The sequence below is a fragment of the Hippoglossus hippoglossus genome, chromosome 6 (genome assembly GCF_009819705.1).
Source record: "Hippoglossus hippoglossus isolate fHipHip1 chromosome 6, fHipHip1.pri, whole genome shotgun sequence".
In the NCBI taxonomy this organism is placed as follows: domain Eukaryota; kingdom Metazoa; phylum Chordata; class Actinopteri; order Pleuronectiformes; family Pleuronectidae; genus Hippoglossus; species Hippoglossus hippoglossus.
Window position 1 is genome coordinate 8,507,440 of NC_047156.1, and position 18,209 is coordinate 8,525,648.

Consider the following 18,209-nt stretch of genomic DNA (forward strand, 5'->3'; position numbering starts at 1 on the left):
TTCTATTTGGATAAATCTGAAAACTGAATCCACTTCAGTTACATTGAGGCAACCACAGCAATTCATCAAAGTAAAGTGACTCCCAATAGCACAGATTTATCACCAAATGTGGGTAAACTTTGAATTTTTCTACCCGGAGAAGCCGTACGGATGAGCACGAATGTCCGATCAGTTGAACTGACGCTGCCAGCTCCACGGTACAAAGTCCTTGTAATGTCCGACTGAGCTGATGTTCAAACAGATAAAGGACTGAAAACATCTGACAATACACACAAAATGCAAATACAGCATTATGCAAACTGGTGTTTTACGGTTCCACAACAGTTTTCCGCTACGTCTACAATTTTTCACATTGACCACACACAGTCCAGCCATTTATTTGGTTTTGACCTCGTCTTGATATCTAGTATTCAGCTATTTTACAATTTGAACACAATAAAGATCTCTCATAAACCTAACTATGGAAAATACCGTAGATGTGAAATGTAAAGTAGCGTGAAGAGTATTTCAAAACGTGATTTTCATTCAGCTCTCAAGTGCTAACACTGAGAAGAATAACACCACTCTAACCTGATTAGACTGTTACACAATGATCATTTCAGGTGCTGCCACTCGCTGCTCGCATTATATATGTTGTGTTAATGACTGGAAATGTGCTCCTCCATTTACTACGTATTATACACAGTTCTTCTTCAAGGCGAGCACAGTTCACCTGCACTGAACTGATGACAATTCACTGAATATGCAACTGATTGAAGTGCAGTTCAGCCACGACCCCAGCAGGGTGAGCCAGCACACAGGATCAGTCTGCAGAGGCTGATCTCAGTCCAGTGCTTCACTCAGCCGGTGTGTGGGAGGCGAGTTAAGGATGCTGTTTAGTCTCTCGGTCCCTGTTGAATAATCCTCAGCAGGTCTTTGTTGTGGACTGTCCTGGCCTCGAATGACCCTGCAGCCTGGTCCTTCAGTCTCGAAGTACCAAATATTATCAGAAGGTTAGGGGGGGGGGGGGGGGCTGCTACAGCTGCTCGGACTCTCCTCTGGAGTTCGGCTGTGAGCCCGAGGTCACAGTTCGGGGTGTGGAGGGTGCAGCGGGACGCGCTGGTTGGTGGCTCAAAGGGTCTCGTGGGGCCTCGTACTGAGGCAGCTCGTCTGCTGACGGAAGTTCCCGATCAGGGAGGTACGGAGGAGGAGGGAGATCAAACCATGGAGGCCGACTTAGGACAAGCAGAGGAGAAAATGATTAGAATATGATGTCACATTCATGAGGTGTTACATAAAAACTGTACAATGACGTTTTTCACCACCAGCACGCAAAGATTCAGGATGTACACAGCTTTCTTTGAAAATGATCGAATATTTAAGAGACCATCCTTAATTAAGGTAACCCATTAATATTTGTGGTTCACATTTTTATCATTTAACCCAATTCACCCTTTCCACGATATTATGATTCACCTGCCATTTATTTTAAGCAGCTCTGAAGATGACAAAAGCAACAAATTGTTTTAATGGGAATATTGTTGAGGTATTAAACACATTTATGTAAATTTTTTATTAGTCTTTTAAACAGCAACATTCTGCTTTTATTATGTTAATGAGTAAATTAGTATAACAGAGTATGTAGAGGATTCATTGTTTAATTATTCATTATAATGTTGATATTCCCAATAGCATCATTTACAACAGATTTGGTTAGTGAATGAAAGTTGACAGTTTGGGACAAATTTGATTAAAGTAAATGATGTCACACCTTTATTCTGTCATATAATAATAAATGAGCTTATATTTGCTAGTGTTGCTACATGCAACTTTCAACACCACTGTTTCTGTTTCTTACTTTCATACTGGTTTACAGTGGAAATTGTTCTTTATGGCTACAGACAAAATATTATACATCTCCATACAAGTGTTAGTATCATTATTCCTCTCACCTGACATCCAGAACAGCTTGTGAGTATGATGGAGGTGAGTCCATGGAGAGTCCGGAGGGATACAGAGTCCCTGAGAGCAGCTGCAGGGCTTGTGTAGTGGAGCTGCACTGGCCTGCTGTGGTTGGCGAGCCGGGGGAGAGACCTGGACCTCCAGGATGGACGTGGCCCCGGTCCAAGATGACCAGACGGGACAGCAACAGGGGCTGGTGGTGGTGGTGGTGATGTGAGCTCCCTCTCACGCCTCTGGGCAGCAGGACGCTACGCTTCCTCTGGTGGTGGAGCACCAAGGCCAGCAAAGCCACCACCAGAACGAAGATGACGGCGCTGCCGATGACGGCGTAAGTGATGCTGGGGTAGTAGCGCAGACGGTAGTCTAGTGTCACAAAGTCCTGGCCAGGGGCTTCTGCAAGAGAGAGAGGAAGGAAATAAAGAGTAAATGAATGATGATGTAGGAGGTTGGGGAAAAGAGAGGGTGACTGATGGTGAGTGAGGGAAAGACGGATGTCGAGGTGGTAAACAATTTAGGGGAATAGGAGGTTGAGTAAACGGCAGGATGAGTTGTGAAGTTGCAGAGCCACGGGAGTAGAGAGAGGAATTGAAGTGGATGGCTGTGAATATCAAGCAGTAAATAGTTTTCTGGTTCATTTTAAAATGCGTTCTATATGATTCAATAGAGGCAGCCTCTCTAGGAGATGAGAGCGCAACATAATAAGCATGACAGCAGTCAGACTCTCCCCGAGAGCTCCCAGAGATAAGGAGAACAAATGGAGCATCGTGTACAGTGCAGAGGCTACTTTTGAAAAGCAGGGGCTCGGTCTAAAATCACGGAGCCCGCTCTTTTATTGTGAAGAAAGAAGAAGAACAGAGAGGGAAAAAAATGCTTTGTGAGGGCAAAACAGCTTACAGCTCCTTTAGATAAAAAAAGCAACTTGATATGCTTGGTGTTGAGCATGGTGATGAGAGAAGGCAGAGGAACACCAGGGGCCTTCACTGATTACCGTGCTTGTCGCAGGGAAAGGGGGAGAGTGCAAACTACTTAGTAGTCCAGGGAATGTTCACGATGGGAGCCATGGCCAGCAGTAAGAAACTCACAGCAGCCAACTGGCTGGGCTGAAATGAGGAGAGGGACGACTGTAATGCCAGACAGCAGTGCAGCTTATTATTCCGGATGGGACGAGGGAATAGCACTTAAACATTTCCGCTGACTGATATTACAGTGTGAGAATTTCAATCAGGCACTCGGGGTGAGGTTCATGTAAATGGTGTTTCAGCTGCTTACCGGCAGACAGTACTGTTGTACTGAGGAGAGCAGGAGGGAGGGAGGATGTAGGGAAAGCTATTTATTATGGATGTGCAGAGAGGCTGTGCTAATGAGGAATGGGTTACATAAAAGTATTTTACAGTTGCTGTTTTAGTTCAAATTACACAAATGCCTCAGGGGCCCTCTAAACATCAAACCTCTGCGTGCCTCATAAAAAGGTTCAAAACACTCATTGGGACACCTTCTATGTTTTGGGCTGTTTCACACACTGTGTGTATTAAAGCCTAATACTCACAACAACTCACATCTCTGTCCACTGGCCGTTACTCTGACAGTTGAGGATATTGTGCTGAGAGCTTGTCTGGAAATGACCAGATAATGTATCTTGGGGATTAATCAAAAGTCAGAAAATGCTTCCATCTGTAAGGATTTGATCTCCTGAGACCGAAAAGCAGGTGAACCCTTTTGTTGTTGTTGAGCTTTTTAATGTGTTTCAGGCTTATGTAGACTTACAGGCTCTTGGGGGATATTGTATTTAGCAGAGGGATGAGATTCCCTTCATATGTACAATCCGGAGCCACAGGCTGCGAAGAGTCAGGCTGAACGTGCACGAAAAGACAAGTGTGAAAAGTCAGTATGACCATGTTTAAGGAAGTTACAGGTGTGATCCACATTGCCAGATAAAATGACTGAGAGAGGAAACCCTTTATTTTTAATTCAGATTAAACAAATGAGATCAAATGTCTTAATTTGTGAACTTAATAAACAGATTCTATTACTGAAGCTAGCTCTCTCTCCCTATTTCCAGGCTTTATGCTAAGCTAACCAGCTGCTGGAGTTTCATAATTAATGACTAACTGACTAACTGACGCTAGGTCTGAATGCACATAAAGATTGATGACATGACAACTCCCCAAAAGTACAGCCAAAGCATCTTGATCGCCCCCTAGTGGCTTTGACTAAAAAGCCAAAGTACAAATCAGATTAACTTCTCTCAAAGATGTTTTTGGTCATTTTAGTTATTTTTTTCACCTTGACCTATGTTCCAAAGAAATTATTACCTATAAGTTTGGTTTTAATTATCTATTTAAAACTGGGTGGAATGTCATGATTAACAGCGAAGGCAGAGTCGTGATTGGTCGAGTGCATGTTTCGGCAGGATGGTCGAGTTCGTGGATAATGTGGAGACACATATTCCTTCTTTATATCCAGTCTATGTTCTGTTTTCAGTCTTTATGCTAAGCTAAGCTAACCAGCTGCCTTAGTTTCATAAACACAAGTCTTGTATATCTCCCAAAATGTCAGACTTTTCCTTGAGGACAAAGATGCTTGGTGACTAAAGAGAGACTATAACAGCTCAGATGTGCCTGAATGTTTGTGTGAACACACCAGCGATTTATCATCAGAGGACTTTTTCCCCAGATTGTTCTCTGCCAGACACAATGCTACATGTTTTCCCTGTCTCCCTGACCTTGAAGGCCTATGGGAGTATTCAGCCGCAAACGTGTGTGCACATACCGTTGAATTCCCAAAAACAACCAGCCTGGCATTCGGCCTATTTATGTACCAATGTGTAGTCAGGAGGCCCCATGCCTTAATTAAAACTAATCTAATTCAGATGCTCCCGCCCGCTGCCCCAGACCAGCCAATAAAACAAGCCCCCCTCGACCCCTCCCTTGTGAATCAAAATTGGCCGGTCCTTCACGGTACCAATTAATTATGAACTGGACCGTCAGCAGAGAAAGGCCGAAACAAAGAGGAATTATTTCCATAATTACCTTGTGAAAAAAAAGCGGCAATAAAGAGATCCCACCACTGTCACCCTAGGCTGCCTATCAAGTCTCAGTGCAGTCTTCTGGGAGCAGAAGAGTAGCACACACAAAAGGAACTAATGCTGTAACATTAACAATGGGAGCCTCTTCGGTATATTAGCAATTGAGGCCTGAAAGGCTGTTTCAAATCACACAAGAGATGAAAAGACAGGGGAGAAAAAAAAGAGAAAGAGACTGAAACAAGCTCTGTCAGAGGAGCGAGGTCCTGTGTGTGTGTGGAAGCCATCACCAGTCAGTGTGTGTGATTGAGCACAACATTCTGTGTTACAGCCAATTTTCGTGCTGTTTGTTGTCGATGTGGGACAAAGAAAGGTGTGACCATTACATGCAACAAAAGGTGAAGGGAGGTCAATAACAATAACAATGGGAAATGTGATTCAAAAGGAAAGAGTCCCAATTACACACCAGCACCTTATGGCCACACACACACTCACACACTCACACTCACGGAATACATCCATTAGTTTCTATCTGCAAATCGGAGGGTTCTATTTTTTTGTAGTAACTTTCATCTTTGTGAAGAATGGATTCGTGCATCAAAGTCCTGTACGGCTGAGCCAGAATCAGATGTTGTGTTTATGGAACATCAAAGGGGAAAAAGGGAAAATCCACACACTCGTATCTCTGATGCAGTCTTTTCATTTTAAATCCTATATGTTAACATTCCTGCCAATGACTGGTTTTCCAAATTTTACTGATACACAAATCTTTTCGCTCTTCACCACATGAACTCATCCATGCCCGGTACCACTCACATCTCTGACAGGATTACTTCGTACTGAATTTGCTCAATTGAACTATGAGGATCAAAGTTGAACATCAAAGTTCACTGGAGGCTTTTCCTGTCTTGTCAGATCTGACATGAAAAGATCAAATATATCCACCCGCCCTGTCGACCAAGGGCAACGTTGCTTGGACACCGCTGAACTTAGAGGGAGCGTCGGAAGCTTTTCTTCTACAACTCATTCAATTTGATCCAAGTCTCGTGTGACATGACAGAAACTGAAAGTAAAGACCTGCTGCATGGTTTGTCGTCAAGCTGAAGTTGATCAGCGATTTTTATGGCTACTGGCTGCCATTCTAGTTGGAGACTCGTGTCCGTAGGTGTGAATGTAAGGTTGGATGGTTTGCTTGTCTCATCTGTCGACCCACAAAGGATAAGAGATACATAATGAATGGATGGACGGTCTTAAGTAATGAATAAATGGTTAATTAAACAAGATTATGGGAAATGGGTAAAAAACTTTAAGAAATGTAAAATGTCTGCAGTAGCTAATGGATAAACAGTACACAGAGTTAGTCAAACGCAATCAGGACACTGGTTAAGATAGTTAACAAACAGTAACACCAACATTCAGCTTCTTCCACTCCAAGTCACAGTAGTAATAATGCAAACGTGACCTTTACCTAAACAGGGAGTAGCCAATTGTGTGGAAACAAGAACAATCTTAATACAGTACAGTATTTCAATCCTTGAATTTGAACAAAAAAATTGTTCAATGGACTATATTTTAGTCCATTGATGGAGTTACTTGTTTATAATTATGTAACCTTTTTTAAATAATTGCAGCGAGGACTGTCACAACATCTCCAAGAGAGAAACACTGCCCCCCTGAGGGAAATTTTGGGAGCATTTCTGGGTGTTCACATAAAGGTCAGCATATAGATGCACTTGGGTTCCAAGCAAATAACCTCACAGTGCCGTTCTCCCGATGGCTCTATACTGTATTCATAAACTCATAAACCTGTTACTGTTTGTGGAGGCTTAGAGGGGAGGACGTGGGGGGGCAAGGCGCAGCCTTTCAACTAGGCCACTTTAATTACATGAGAGTGCCTCCTCCTCCTCCTCCCTCGCCACATCTCTCTCCATCTCGTCCTCCCCTATCCTTTTCTCCCCTCTCTCCTCCACTTTGCTCCACCCCTGCTGGGGCCTTTTGTTTCCCCGTCTTGTTTCTCCTCTAATATCTCCCTCCCTCTCTGTCAGCTTCCCAGAGCTCTTTCCTCCCCTCTTCACCCTCTATCCCAATCTGCTCTCGTCTCCTTGACAATTTACTGACACGAGGATGACATGTACCTTGTCTTTAATACACAACAACTGCACTCAGCCTGGATTACACACTATCAAAAGCAAAAAAACTACTAATATAGTTTCTATTTCTTCAATTTCTCTTACTTTCCCTATTTGCACTATTCCACTCTGTTCCCCTTTCCACCGTCTTTCTCCTTCCAATAGTCTGCCACTCTTTTTTTGTATTTCATTATCTCGGCCGCATTTTATTACCCCTGCATGAGAGGAGAGAATTACAGGGAGGCAGAGAGGTCACAGGCGGCACAATAGTGGACAGAGGAGAGGAGCTGAAAGAGAGGAGAGCTGCAGACAGATGTGGATGTGTTAAATGGGAGAGGTAAGAATCCTTTGTGTCATTTCAAGTTACATGTGCACGAATCTCCTTTATCACAGTCCAAGAAAATCTCCATCTCCACACACACTGCACAAAATTACAGTTACAAGGAGCTGACTCACACGGACCCCCTGCTGTAAAGGCCTTCAGCACCAGGAATGCACTCTTTCTGCCCGCACCCCCTACTCCCCTCTCTTTATGCTCCATCCTTTATCAACCTGACTACCAGCTCTCCTCTTCTTTGACAATTTTATTTTCATTTTGTGCGAAATGAAAGGAAATCAAAACCTGTGGGGGTTCAGACTTTACTCAATGAGATCATACCTATCTATGGAGGCCCAGAGAGCTCAAAAACACATGCAAAGTATGAAAAAAAAAAAGATAAACACACTGCAGATACACACAGAACAACCTACTAGGTGAACTTGCTGCAGCAACACAGACAACATCACAAGTGTTTTGAGGGGACACAAAAAAAGAGATGAACCTGGTTGGGTTAATTACACTTATCCGATTTTCCAACAACCGCATTCAGCAACTTCAACAAAGTCACAAATCGAACAATAAGCATGTCCCATTCAGGCTCATATATTTAGTTTTGCGTCCATTGTGCAACAAACTTAAAACTTGTTTTTGTATTTGTTTGTGTTGTGTGTATTTGCAGAAGGTTACTGTATTTACTCAGGTTTTGTTGTCTTTATTTGTCTGTGTTTTCCTAAGTGCCTTGAGCTCTAAGGGCCACTGAACATACATAGTCAATGATGCTTGAGTGGATTTTGTTATTGGCTTGTCATAGATATACAAATGACAAATTACATGATGCAAGTTTGTCCAACTTATGCACATGTCTCCATTTTAAAGTAAAACAAAAATGTTACCAAACCAATACCTCAATATCATGTCTCGAATGATACTGGTATAGGCCTCAAAGATCTATATATTTTTAATGCTAAATTCAAAAGCATCAATAACAAAGAATTATTATTTCAAAAATTGTTTGACTCCTCAAGATACTGTTCACATTACAATATCTAAATGTCTCTGACAGCCCTGTGTGTGTGTGTGTGTGTGTGTGTGTGTGTGTGTGTGTGTGTGTGTGTGTGTGTGTGTGTGTGTGTGTGTGTGTGTGTGTGTGTGTGTGTGTGTGTGTGTGGGTGTGTGTGTGTATGTGTTTGTGTGGGTTTTACACATTTGGAAAACCCCAAGATTTACATTACAGTGTAGCTGAGCCCATGAGTATTAAGAGAGGAAACTTTCACATGAAACCATTTCTTAGTTGAAGTAAAACGAGAGCAACAATCCATCGAGAGATGCAGAACAAGATGACACAGAATACTTGCACACATACACAAACACAGCTACTGTACGCAGCAACTGAAGCAGAGAGAGGGCCGATGTTAGTGCACAACGGGCTATTGAGCATTCAGCGATTAAAACGAGCTCTGAAGCACTCTGTTGTTTGTCTTTAATCAAACTACGCTGCAGATCAACAGTCGACACGCTGTCAGGTTGCTGAGATACAAGCTTTTCCTTTTTTTTTAAATGGAGGAGCACATTCTTTTGTCCTGATTGGCTACCTGGCACTGAATATGCAAACTCACAACTGTCAGGATACGCTTATCTGGGTTCAATGAGCAAAATCAAATTAAAAGAAATCGGGCTAATAAAAGACTCCACATATCTTAATTGCCACACTTAAAATGCCTCAGAATAAAAGAGGCATCTCACATTCACAAAGTGCCATCTTTGAAAAGAATCCAGATTGGTTAGGGGGAGAAAAAGTCCTCATTCCTTGGCTTCAGAATTCCAGGGTTTGCTGCTGCATGTGGAGAATCTGTCCGTCTTCAGGAGGTCTGTCACAGCAGAGCTTTGTCTTATTGTCACTTTTTCTCTGATGTTAATTACAGGAACGGGCTCACTTGGACGCCCTGTGTACCACAATCACGCCCTTGATGACACAGTGATAAAATGAAGTGCAGAACCTCAGGAAAGTGACAAGCGTGGAGGAGAGAAGAGAAGAGGACCACTAGGGGGCAGACAATTCACACTTTTACTTACATGTACATGAACTGTTCACACACACACACATACACACTCCATCTGTTAGTATGGGGCGGGCATCCAGAGCAGGGGAGGGCATGAGTTGGGTTGAGGGTTGTGGGGGGGGGGCATGCCATCTGACTTCTAACATTCCGACAAAGAGATGCAAACATGTGCGATTAACATCCAGTTCCCAAATACAGAGAGCACGCCAGCCAGGCATTAAGTTCAAAGGTACAGTTCAAACACACACACACACACACACACACACACACACACACACACACACACACACACACACACACACACACACACACACACACACACACACACACACACACACACACACACACACACACACACACACACACACACACACACACACACACACACACACACACACACACTCTGCTTGCTGATGATCACACAAGTAAAAACACGCCAATACAAGCAGAATCCCAGAAAGCCTTTCATCCAGGTCCAGCGAGCGTGAGCTAAACCCGTGTCACATGGTGCAGAAATCTGAAAGAAATTTTTTTGGGGGGGAAACAACAAACAGCCACTTGCGGGTTGTTTGGTTCTCCCTTCAGACGAGGAGTCTCTACCAGCACACATGGAATCAAGAGGGTGAAAAACAAACTCTTAAAAGTGAGTGTGGTGGATATAGTCAGGGATTTTTTTTGCTAATAAAGGATTTTAAGACCGAAACATCCAGCTTTTACTGTCTTACTGACTTCATTTACATCTGCTATTAAACAATAAACTCTTGAATCTTAAGTCTGCATGTGTTGTATAATGTAACACAGTCATTTACTTATTTCAAGCATTGGTCTCGTCTGAATTCTGTGTGCTTTGCATTTTGGTCACATTTCTTATGCACAATATGCCAAGCAGGTGAGGGGTGTGGCAACTGGGCCCCGAGCTGAGAGGGGGCCCCCAAGAACGGTTGATTACGAAAGTCCAAAGAAGCAACAATTTTGTGAGAACCCCCTTAAATTCTATGACCAGCTGTGTTCAGGAGACGACAATGACGCCATGGTCGAAAACCCCCTAATGAGGCTCCACGCCACTAACTTTCTGCCCAAAGCTTCATAGTTTCTGAGGTTTGTTTGATGACTAGACGTCAGTATGTGCTTTGTTTGTAAGTCAAATAAAGGAATTGTTTGGAATGATGGATCATGTGTTTCTTGGTGGGGGGTTTGGTTTGGTTTGATGTAGGGCCCCCCCAAGTCCCCTTTGCCTGGGGCCCTTGAAATGCTACTGGGTGTGAGGTTTATCTATTGTCAACATAAACACAGGTGAGGTGAGGACACGATACAGAAAGACGTGTCTTTTTCTTTCTCTGCAGGAGGCCTTTGAAAACAAGAATTTGAATTTCACAGCAATTGCTGCAGCTGTGAATGTTTTTATTGTTTTCATGTTGATATTGAAGATGAGATTTGTCCTTTGTTTGATTCGTCATCACAACTAGCAGCTGTGATTTTAATTCTGACCCAGGAGTGGACACTGCCTTATGTTATCTAATCACTCCAGTCTGATCAGCTCCAGAGGTGGTCTGTCTGATCCAGTCACATTGTGATAGTGTCTGTACACACCTTCACCTTCCAACAACATCCAATCGCCTTTTATGTCTTAACACACCTCACGTGTTTTCACTGTTGCACCTGAGATGTATGGTATTTGTGTATGGGCTGTGTGTTACAGATAAGACATGTCCACTCAGCCAACACTGATAAATGGCTTTTGATGCAGGTGTCCCCGCAACCACCAACCTGTGAAACACCACAGTGTATTTCATCTATAGCAGAGACCAGGAGACTCTAGAGGTTTTTTCGCTGCATTTTTAAACAAAGTCTGCACAGATCCAACGTCCTCTCGGCGAGGACAGTGGATTTTTCATTAGGTGGCTACGTGCTTCACACAGTTTATTTGCAGCGAATTAAAGACTTTATCGCTCTGACCTACACCCACTGTTAAAAGCCCTTTCAGCAATTGCCTTCATGCAATCATTTCAGACCGCCTGCATTTTAAACCGAGAGAGAGAGAGGAGAGAGGGAGAGAGAGAGAGCGAGAGAGCGAAGGACAGAGAGAGAGAGAGAGAGAGAGAGAGAGAGACAGAGAGAGAGAGAGAGAGAGAGAGAGAGAGAGAGAGGGAGAGAGAAGGACAGTTTCCTATCAACACACTTCTTTTCAGAAGAAAAAACTAAAACGGACTGGACTGTTTGAAGTCTAATTAAACAATTTCATCTACATTTTAAACCTGCGCTCTCTCTCTCTCTCTCTCTCTCTCTCTCTCTCTCTCTCTCTCTCTCTCTCTCTCTCTCTCTCTCTCTCTCTCTCTCTCTCTCTCTCTCTCTCTCTCTCTCTCTCTCTCTCTCGAGACCTGAGGGGGTTTGGACCCTCGGCTCGAGCATGTGATCACCCTCGTTGTCCTCTGTTGTGTGTTATTGTTTTTATGAATCCTTGCTGCCAACAAACTTCCCCCTGGTGGGACATGAAAGATTTGCTTGATTGAAAGCTGCTCTGCCAAGCAATTCTGGGAAGCGGAGCAAGTTAACTGCTCTGCAACGGGACTGTTCCAGGTCCCCTCGGCATCCCAGTGTTAATATTCATGTCCCATGCTGTCACCCCGTTCCTGTTGCTGTGCCCTGCCATGTACTGTATGTCTGTTCTCGTTAGCATGCACAACGAAAGAAGGCATTTATGTGCAAGCTTTGTGTGTGTTTGTGTTTGTGTGTGTGTGGCATTGTTAAGCCTGCCTATCTCCAAAATAACTTCTGCATGTCTTTATGATGTTTTGGAAGAGAGCTGTAAAGACTGCATGAATATTTGTGTTGAATGTGTTTGCATGTGTTTTCTGTCTGTGTACGCGTGTGCGTGTGTATATCTGTCTGTGTCTGTGTGTGTGTGGCGCTTTGGGGAAAGGAGGTTGTCATGCTTCATCGGGCCTCTATTTGCCTGTCCTGTAATAACTTGTCCGCTCCATTGCTCACCACTATCAGACCCCCAACCCCCCCCCATAACACTCAGTCACAGCTTACTGTGGGCGGCCAGAGGAGTGTAAGGGAGGTGGGTTAGAGTTAATGGATGTCTTCAGCATCTGGAGAGCATCCACAGAGCGGAGAGCAGGGATAGATGGGAAAAGAAGACACGGACATGTAAGGTTGAAGGGCGGGTGAAAGAAAGACGAGTTACTTGATGCATTTATGCAGCAACGATTGTATATGAGCGGGGGTTAAACGCTGACTGTGAAATAATAGAGAGGAGAGCAAGGTTGAGGTTAGGAAAGAAGCACGGCTGATAAATGCAGTAGGTACGACTACAAGAGGTATTTCTAATGACAGAACCTTCAGACTAATCTAATAACCAGTGACGATGCTTATTACTGCTACTGCTTTACAATAATATTGATATTTGTATGAGGAAGACAGCACAAAGGGCAGCACAGACAAAAGCGAGATATAAATAGTTATCTCCTAATATTTAACAATCTTGTTTTTATGTAAGGATTCAGAAGCTGTTACAGTGAGGTATCACGCTATTCATGTATGTTAAATGGTTCATGTAAGTATGGATATATGTGCACATGCAGTGCAGCATGTGTGCGTTTATACATGTATTTCTATTTTACGTGCTCCAATGTTGTCTTTTACTTGTTTCTGGAGTAAAATAAAACGAATTAAAGAAAATAGAGCAAAGAAAGAATGAAAATAATACCAAAAATAGATTCTAAGTGGATGTATATATTACAAAGAGCTGCTGCTGATGAGGGATGACGGCAGAGAAGTGGGACAGAAGAGTGGTCGCTGTAACACAGTGGGGGAAAAAGACTCTAAGGTATGTTCATGATTAAAAAGGCTTTGGAGAAAAGATGGGCTGTGAGTATGACTGTTGTATCTCAGAGAAGCAGACTCAGTAAGTAGCTGCAGCAACAAAGACGCGTCACTCATCGTTTGACTTGTAACATGTTGCAAACTTCAACGGATGCACACAAGAGTTTCAGCTCTTTTTTTGTTTTTGGAAAACCTTCAGTCGAGTATGGCTCTGAAGGCAAGGCCAGTTTCTTTTCCTGGAGGACAAGGAAGAATGGGGAGGGTGAGAGGTTCGCTCAGGATTGCTGAGAGGCTTTGACTACAAGCCCGTCCCACCAAACCTGATGGGTGTCACCATGGCAACTACTCTTTGGGGCCAAAAGGTGAGTTCGGAAGCTGGAGAGCAGACACAAATAGGACTCAGATTTTTGCAGCTATCCTTATTAGAACTTTCAATTGATTTCCATTCATTGTGGAAAGCCAAACCTCAGCCATAACCTAAACCGTGACCAGTTCATGCCCGTAACATATAACCTTAACCTAACCATAATTAACAACCTTATCCAGGACCTCAGAAATTATGTTTTGGACCAGGATTTGGTCCCCATGAGGTCAAGGTCAGTGTTAATGCTGGAAATGTAAAAAATACGAGCGCACACACACACGCACACGCACACACACACACACACACACACACACACACACACGCACACGCACACGCACACACACACACACACACACACACACACACACACACACACAGCCCAAAGCCTGGATGTGATGGTGATGAGTGATAAGACCGTGGAGATTAAGAGTCTTATTCAGGACAGTGTGTGCATGATGTGCAGGGATGACATCTGCAGGCTACAACCAGCCTCCCCAGAAGGGACAGGAGACTATTATAAATTGTAGCCCGCAGCTACACAGCAGGCAGAGCGACACGCAGGAGTCAAAGAGGAGATGTAGACTCATTTGACAGCTTGAATGACAGGAGGATGATATAGAACGACTGGCTGTTGAGTGAAAATTGGATTTGGTGACTTATGAAACTTTCATACAAAACAGAGGTGGCGCTAGTTGAGAGTGAATGTTGAAGAAGAGCGCTGGCTGACATTCACAGAGAATTAGGATGTTCATTAAGCTCAAATGTGAAAAAACAGCATGTGAATAACTTATGAAAATCTGTGAATTTCTTTCTTCTTGTTGAAATATCTTCCTGCCAGCGGAGTGATTTAACACCATAAAGTATGCCATAATCTGTTAAAATCTGTGGGAACAGAGTTATGTGAGCGCAGTGCTGAATTTAAATGCCCTGCTTTCACATTTATCTGCTTTTTGTCCTGGAGGACAGAAACAAGCTGTACAGAAATATTTTTGAAGGCTCTGCAGATGAGCATCTTTCACCACGATGCTCCAGAATCATGAGTTAAGCACCACATTTTATATCCATTACCTTCAGCCTCTAATATAAGGATTTATTAGATATCAGATTACAAGGTGTGAGGACAAGTTAAATGGTGCCAGAGGCAGCACGGCCAGATAATATGATGAAGGTAGATTGTTTGATGCAGAGGAGGATAAGGCTGAGCTGATCAGTGAATGATATTTCAGAAGCATACAGTAAAGGAGAAAAACTATTTTAAACGAAGTCAAATTACTGACAGTCAGTAAATGAATGTATCCCTTCATTAAAACGCCGACATTCAAAACATGTGAGGCATCTAGAAGCCATGTTGTTGGGAGGCAAACACTGAAAGAAGCCTGAAGTGATGACATTGGGGATATTGTCATTTCTCCCATTATAACATTTGCATTTCGGTGGCTGCCTCAAATCCCCAATGTCACAGCGTCCTTGAAAACATAATTGAAGTAGACTCTCGTTTTGCCAGGAAATCAATCTAAAATTTGTTATACTGACAAAATGTCACTCACTCACACAGATGTTTTTTGTTCTCCTGGCCACTATTTTAAGTTTTACTGTCTTTGTTTCACAGCTGTTCATCAATGGCCTCAACTGAATGGATTTTTCAACTAAAAAAATAAAGTGCTCCTGTACTAAACCAACATATAAGTGTGCAGCTTTTTCCCGAAACGTGAAAAGCAACTGAAAGTGTGATAATAGTGGTTTTGAATGTTTTGATTCAATGCCACGTTAAAGTGCATATAATAATTTCCTTCTCTTTTAGTTTCATTCCCTTGTAGACAGAAAGCTCATTTGGTTTCTTTTGTTATAATAATGTACAAGTGTTTTTCAAATGTGTCTGTTTGAGCAAAAAAGTCAGGTGCACACAGGAGAACTTTGTTAAATAATTCCTCCTCTTCACACTTGTTATTAAAATGTTTCCTTTTAATGGATTTTTAATGCAAGTGATGGGGAACAAAATGCAAATATTTCACATTTATCTGAAGCTTATATGAGGCTTCAGCAGCCATATGAGTTGTCTAGTTAATAAAATCAAGAGGGTGAATTCCAAAGTTACACTCTTTTTATTATTTCATTCCAGTGGAGGAACAGAAATAAACTGAGAAAAGTTAGCACTAAAGATTTAACTATGGAAGATATTCACTTGATAAGTCAAACTCAGACGTCTGGAGCCCCACAATAAAATGTAGATTTTCTTCTGAGTCACTTTCTTTTTGTTGACTGGGGACATTAGGACAAGATCTTGAAATGGCAATTTATAATTAGAGGAATGATGACAGATTACAGAACAATTGTCAATCTATCACTTAATTAAAACACTGATAAAATGCCTGTAATGATGACATTATGAATATTGTCATGTCTCCCATTATAACATTTGCATTTCGGTGGCTGACTCAAATCCCCAATGTCAGAGCGTCCTCCAATACATAATCTACGAAGACTCTCGTTTTGCCAGGAAATCGATCGACAATTAGTTTTGCTTTCAAAAGCACTTGATAGGAATAAGTGGTGTCCAGGAAAGACCTACAAATTGAAAAAAAAATACTGTTATTTGTAAAATCTGGCTGTAAACGTACAAACAAAGGCATCTTGCGATCAAGCTAGTGCACATGTACTGCTGCTTGTTTTAAGTTGAGTGTGTGAATTTCCAGTGTAGATGTCAGCTTTATTGATCACTTAAGTGGCAGTTAAGCGATCAGGCATTCTCAAGCTGTCACTCACAGTTAAACCTGCTGACTTGGTCACAAAGTGCCCCGGTGGCTGGCAGGTCTGCAGATGAGATTAAAGCTGGTTAAAAGGGCCAAAGTGCTGCAGCTTATTGTATCAGAACTGAAATGATGACACTTGTTTTTTTTTTATCTATATAGTGTTGGATTCTGTGAAAAAATGAATCCCTTTGTGAGCAATACGTGACATCTTTTTTACGCTTGCAGAGGAAGCTGAAATACTTTGAACTGGGAGCGAACATCCAATAATATTCTTATTAATTTAAGTTATTAATGTAACCACATTTCAGAATGTGTGAAAAACAGCACTTGATGTTCCCTTTCCAGGTGTAACTCTGACACGCACATGCACATGCACACGCACACACACACACACACACACACACACACACACACACACACACACACACACACACACACACACACACACACACACACACACACACACACACACGTGCACGAGCAGTGAATTCCTCCTGGTAACCTTATCTACTGTGAAGCGGTGGTGACAGGAGACTGTTTCAGAGAGTGAGGTTCCAGTTGAAAGCACTTGAGTGAGTTTTCAGAGCAAGAGATCATAGCTACACAGACAGGAGTAATTACGGTGTGGGGAGACCCGTTTTTTGAAATCACAATGTGGCATATCCACTGCGGTAGAACAATTTCAGCTATTTTCTATTATCTTTTCAAATTTTACAACACAAAACCCTGAATAATTAACCAAATGTGTCCATCTAACCTGCCAATAACAGAGACTTTCTGTCAGACTTAGTACGGCAGGTAAGAAAATATCACAAAAACTGGAAATAAAAACCAAATGCATGCAAAACCCTGGTTGAGTAATGTGTGTGTTAACAGTATGTAATGTATGTCTGATTCCGTGTGCGTCCACTGGTCTGCACAGGGGATGAGGAATGTCATTCAAGGCCAAAGGAAACCAAGGACAGCCTGCTCAAGACTTATCTGTTGAAGGTACATTGAGCAGCAACTTCCTCCCACACCACAGGACCCACGTTATTCTGCCAAGCCACGCTACGATAGGTCTGAGCTCAGATAGAGGAGAGGGAGGGCGGGGGGGATCTGGCTTCAGATCAAGAGGGATAAACCCTGGAAAAATACACACCAAAAAGTCTGCAAAGAGCATGACTGTGTTTCGCAGCCACGCAGATACCTGCATGCACACACAGACACAAAATATCAGTGTCCCGCTCACAATGCCAGGCCTCCCCTTGGCCGCACTCCTGCCCTGTTCTTCTCCTGGTTTAAGAAACAGAGCAAGACCTCTGAAGCCCATTGCACCATCTAATCCCCTCTCCTTCAACAATACAACTGGTCAGGCTGGTGGAAGCACAAGGAGCCCCTGCTTCTTTTATCAGTCAAACAACAGAACAACACAGCCCATTGTTGAAAGCCCATGGCCCCTGCTCATATCTCTGTGTTCAGCTAGAGTGGAATCAATGGGCTCTGTCTGAGTGATAAGAAGTGGAGCATGATGGTCAGCTGGGCCGCTTGTACATATTTACTCCAAGTGTGACAGCATGGGTTGACGAAGCACGGAAAGATTGGGGATCCGTGCCTAAAGGGAGGCTGGTACCTGGAGGTCAGAGATAAGGCTGGTTGCAGTGCTTCCTCTGAGATAAGTGTTTGAACTCGTGACCTCCTGTGTATAAAAAAAAAAGGCAGGGTGGATTTGATCTGTGAAGTATAGCGGTCATGCATTCTGTGTGGTCTGAACGAATAGCAGGGGGCTGCACTGACGAAAATGATGAAGCAACAGA

The 18,209-nt window shown here is 42.9% G+C and overlaps 1 protein-coding gene across 1 annotated transcript in view; it reads right to left on the reverse strand.

Moving 5' to 3' along the window:
- Positions 1–326: 326 nt before the first annotated feature.
- ldlrad3 (low density lipoprotein receptor class A domain containing 3) overlaps positions 327–18,209 on the reverse strand; it is an 81,484-nt gene continuing 63,601 nt past the window's right edge. Inside the window, exons 5-6 of the mRNA XM_034588599.1 lie at positions 1,932–2,334; positions 327–1,214 (exon numbers count right to left, since the gene is read on the reverse strand). Coding sequence (XP_034444490.1) covers positions 1,016–1,214; positions 1,932–2,334 — 602 coding nt within the window. The 3' untranslated portion in view covers positions 327–1,015. The remainder of the gene's footprint in view (positions 1,215–1,931; positions 2,335–18,209) is intronic.